At 40.5% G+C, this 4,578-nt stretch overlaps 1 protein-coding gene across 2 annotated transcripts; it reads right to left on the reverse strand.

Annotated features, from left to right (window-relative positions):
* Nucleotides 1-212: 212 nt before the first annotated feature.
* Nucleotides 213-4,151, reverse strand: COMMD3 (COMM domain containing 3). 2 transcript variants are annotated; one of them, XM_077772395.1, is made up of 8 exons: nucleotides 3,974-4,151; nucleotides 2,535-2,646; nucleotides 2,375-2,438; nucleotides 2,251-2,285; nucleotides 1,829-1,889; nucleotides 1,684-1,740; nucleotides 1,530-1,589; nucleotides 213-575 (listed from the first exon to the last, which is right to left on the reverse strand). In XM_077772395.1, exons 1-8 carry the CDS (start codon nucleotides 4,110-4,112, stop codon nucleotides 516-518), a joined length of 588 nt encoding a protein of 195 aa, XP_077628521.1. In that variant the 5' UTR covers nucleotides 4,113-4,151; the 3' UTR covers nucleotides 213-515. The 2 variants fall into 2 exon arrangements, with proteins under 2 accessions (XP_077628521.1, XP_077628523.1); XM_077772397.1 differs by lacking the exon at nucleotides 1,684-1,740.
* Nucleotides 4,152-4,578: the final 427 nt, after the last annotated feature.

Here is a 4,578-nt window from a genome sequence, read left to right on the forward strand (position 1 = left end):
GACCGACTGGCTCCCGCCGCGGGGCGCCCACGTCCGCTCCCCAAGTCCCGAAACGGGGGTCTTCCACAAACCCCGGAGATCGCATCCTTTCCCACTGTGTTTAACTTTAATCCAAGGAAAAGGCGATCGTTAAAAGTTAACGCTAATCGTATGTATGTCTGCAAAGTAATAATTAACACACAAACTCAAATCCAAACAAACTCTCACCACTCTTTTTGTGGGAACAACTTATTTATTCAGAGTGTAATACTGTCTACTTCCTTTTTAAGACTTGAAACAGCCCAAATGGGATCAATGTACAGTTTATACTGAAGTTGTCTGCAATAGAATTTCCCTCAGCCCTTTTACAAGTGTAAAAAAGTAACGTGTCAAAATTGATGAGCGGCATAAATCCAAAAGGAAAAATTTTTTTCTACGTAAGAGAAGGGCATCCAGCTCGCACAAACGGTGGTTCGATCGACGACGAGGCGTTCCTGGTGTTCCTCTACACCGGGCGCATCGTTAACTTCCCCAAGTCACAACTGAGTTGCTCTTTCCAGACTTTTCGAAGCATCTTTGAGTTTCCCCACTAAGTCCTAAAAGACGTTTATAATGCCACGTTTTTTAGGATAAAACACAAGGCAGACGTATCCAAATTTGAAAATGGTGCAAGAAAAAAGTCGGGACACTTTCTAAACGAGTTTAAAATTCACGAGGATTTTAACCTTTGGCAAGCCACTATCGATCAAAAGAAGGTTTTCCTCTGAAATGGCTCATCTTCAAATGGGCCACTAGCTCCTCAGATTTGAAATCTAATTTCTAACCGGATCCTCTTAACAGGCAAGATATGTCAGAACTAAATTTCTCCAGTTAACTTAACAAAAATTATGCTGTATTCACACTTTCTGAAAGTTTAAAGTTTGATTAATGGTTTTGCATTAAAACAATTCCACAGGAGATGCCTTTTGAAAAATTCAAAATTCATCGAAATTTCAAGTAATGCTCTTCATTTTTTTTAAGTGGTAAGAAATAAATTCGTTATCATGTCCATTAATCAATGTAGTTTTGAACTTTTCCAGTCTTACATTGGCAATATGAGGCAATATGAAAGAGTTTTAGAATTTTATGTATGCTTCCCCTTTATAAAAAGTCATTTAAAACCGTTTAAAAATTCTGTTTGAAAGTTCAGTTCAATTTCTCAAAGTAAAGAAGGCATTTTCAAAGACATGCCCTTAATTTTGCTTTGTCTCATTGGATCAAACTATTCACAAATAGAAGGAATTTACACTCAATACTACAATTCAGAAATTTATCTTAATCAGAGGGAACAGCAAATATAAACCAATTCTCTGTTAGTAACATCTTCATTTCAAAAGGGAAGCCCACTTTAAAATATTGCTTTTGAAACCCTTTCCCATTAAATCCTTAACCAACCTTCATTACCTCCTGATAGATGGTTGAATAGTTTTTCTTTTGAACTTTCCATAAGCATAATTCTCAATTAAGCATCTATAAGCAAATAGGCATATTCACAGATCCTAATACTGTACCTGTAATTGTTCCATGCTGCAACTAAAACTAATCTCTGGCTGGGACCGGGAATCAGTGTTCTAAGGAAGAAAAAAAAATGCTGTTTATGTAAATCAAGGACATTTTAAATTTCATTACATATTTAAATTTTAGACAAGGCACATGTGTCACTACCTCTACATTTAAGGTCACCAAATATGCAGGTCTGTACATCTTATGAAGTTGATTGGTCTAAAAGAACACAACACATACAATTCAGTCTTGATTTTTTTTTTTAAGTTCCTTAAATCCCCTTAGAAAACAGTTTGTTAAACTTTACCTTTATCTGATATTCCAAACGCCAAGAAACATCAGTTATATGAGGAAGAGATCTGCCTATACTAAAAAACACAAGGATAATTCTGTACATATGATCTACAGAAGAATTTTCAGTATTTCTCTAAGAATGGTGTCTCCCTGCCCACCTCACACACACACAATTTCAATCTACTCTGAATGTAAAACATTGTTAAACTTTATTTTCAAGTTCTTAAGAGTAAAAGAGCATTTAAGAAATTGTCTCCATAAACTTTACCTTAAAAAAAAACATTAGCTTAACTTCAATTGTTTCCCTTGCCCTTTGGCCCCTTTTCTTTTGGTCAAGATCCCTGTCTTTTTGCCCTGTTTTGTTTCACACCAGGACTCTCCATTCATACCTGCAAGTGAAAAGTGGCTCAGCTTGACACCTTATACAGTACCTACCTTCCCAGTAGGATTTCTAGGGAATTCTTATTATTCTGGAGGGGGAAAGAGAGAAAGAAAACACATCTTTGCAAAGAGAAGAAAAATAGTAACTGTTAATTTAAAAAAACGTAAAGTGAGTAACCTGATATTCCGTGCAAAACACTTCTATTCGCTCTCTATCAAATTTACAGTCTTCTAGATAAGTGCTAAAGGGAGGGAAAAAAGCCAAAGTTTAAAAAAGTGAAATTGGAGTCTTAAAGATATTATTTGAAAACAAATGAATATTTAAATAAATCCTGTACCTTAGAGTTGACTTGTCAGCTCTTTGCTTTCCTGCCTCCAGTATGTAAGTTGCAGCTGCTGTGTGACAATGTTTTAAAACCACAGGGTCGATATGTTTCAAGTCTGGGTGATCTAAAATAAATTAATTGCTAGTGATGCCTGTGATAATAAATTCTTTACAGTCATGTTTCTAAAATGGGTATTTTAACTTGGGTAAAAATCCCCTTTAACAAGATAACAAGAAGAATTCAACTCTGAGGGACTGGCAATTATAAGTAAATGAGATGAACAACAAGGTCAATGGAAAACAATAATGAGCAAACATCAATAATTCTGCTGTTACCGGTCTCAACTGCCTTCTTTTATTTTGCCTTACTTATTCACTGTTGTTGTTTTTTTTTTTTAAACAATGTAGCCCCAAAGGAAAACTAACTAGACAGTGGTCAACACAACGCAGGATGCAGTAGATTCCGAGGAAAATAAGAAGATAAATATTTTACATGGTGTAAACTTATGAATAAACTTTCCCTCTGTAATGGATTAACTTGAGCACAACTGGCTCCGAGGACATGAGTACATCAAGAGCGGGGCACGTGTTCAGAAAATAAAATACAATTTTCAAAATATTTTCAGATTTTGACAGCTATCCTTTTTTTTTTTAAGATTAACCCAGGTGGTGGTTACTATTTTCGTTCAAAGAACTTCCACTTTCATACTTTTTGTACAAGTGTTTAGATCATGAAACTACAGAAAAAACAAAATTTGAATTGTTGAGATATTTATATTTAAGAAAATTATCTAAAAGCGACGTCTTAAAATATGCTTTCAATCCATACAGACACGGCACTCGCAACCACTGACCGGACCACTTGAAAGAGACTCGTCTCCTGCTAACTGGTGCGGAACCAAACCATTATGCACCGTATTTTAAAGTTCTAGGCGTGGAACCTGTGCATAACATATTTAACTAGAGCGTTGCAGTGATCACAGGGGCTTGAGGTATTCTCTAGATTGGAAAATGTCAACACTATGTGACCCAGTAATTACTTTGGAAACAGAGCCTTTAAAACCTTTGCCAGCTTAGCCCTGAACGCTTGAATTGCAGGGAGCTACCCTGATGAAGTCCAAGTGTCAACGAGCCTTTGCCTCAGACCAGGCTGAAAACCTCAGATGTTTAGGCCACAAACAAGACTCGAACACGGGCTTTACAAAGGAACAAAGAGCCTGGGAGGAGAAATCCGACCAGAAACGTGTAGCGGGGCTACGTGCAGGTGCCAACCGGGGACGGAACAATGGTCGGGGTCCGCTCCGGGTTCACGTCCCCACACTCCGTCCGGAGCGAAGGGCAAAGCCCGGAGACTTCCTCTTCCCGGGGTTTTCCCTCTCTCGCCCGGTCTCGCTCCTCCGCTCCGAGCGCCCCTCCACCCAGGCCGATCTAGCGCCGAGCCGAGCGGCTTACCTAACACGGCCTCGTCCGCCTGGGCGTCCAGCAGGCTCTGGAAAGCCGCCCGGAGGAGAAGCGTGAAGGCGTTGGAGTCGAAGGAGCCAGGATCGGCCAGCATCTGGAAGCCTTTCTGCACATACTCCGAGAGCTCCATTGTGAGCGCGCCGTGACCTTCGACACGCGCACCACGTGACACGCGCCGCGCGCTCAGCTGATGCGGCCGCGCGCGCACGCGGCTCCGGGCGGCGGCGGGGGCTGCGGGCCTCCCAGCNGTTGTGTGGGTTTTTTGGTTTGGGGGTTTTTGTACTCAAACAGCTTCACCTCCCAGCGTTGCCCTTTCGGGAGTGAGGCTGGAGCCATCAAATCGCATAATTTCTTGTTTATTTTTCCTTTTGCATTGTCCGTTCTGGAATATGGCAGTGGATTCCTTCCTGCGTGGGGGGGTGTGTGGACATACATTCATACGTAGGCTCGTACATAGAGCGCGTGTGGTCTCCCTGTACCTAAATCATTGAGGGATTAATAAATGATCCACAAACGCTTGACAGAAGTATTGAAACTGTATATGCCGCTGCAAATAGATATCACCCCAAACCAAACTGACGCAAGTTTTGTGCTGC

This window comes from Crocuta crocuta, unplaced genomic scaffold (assembly GCF_008692635.1).
Source record: "Crocuta crocuta isolate KB4526 unplaced genomic scaffold, BGI_CrCroc_1.0 scaffold96, whole genome shotgun sequence".
In the NCBI taxonomy this organism is placed as follows: Eukaryota; Metazoa; Chordata; class Mammalia; order Carnivora; family Hyaenidae; genus Crocuta; species Crocuta crocuta.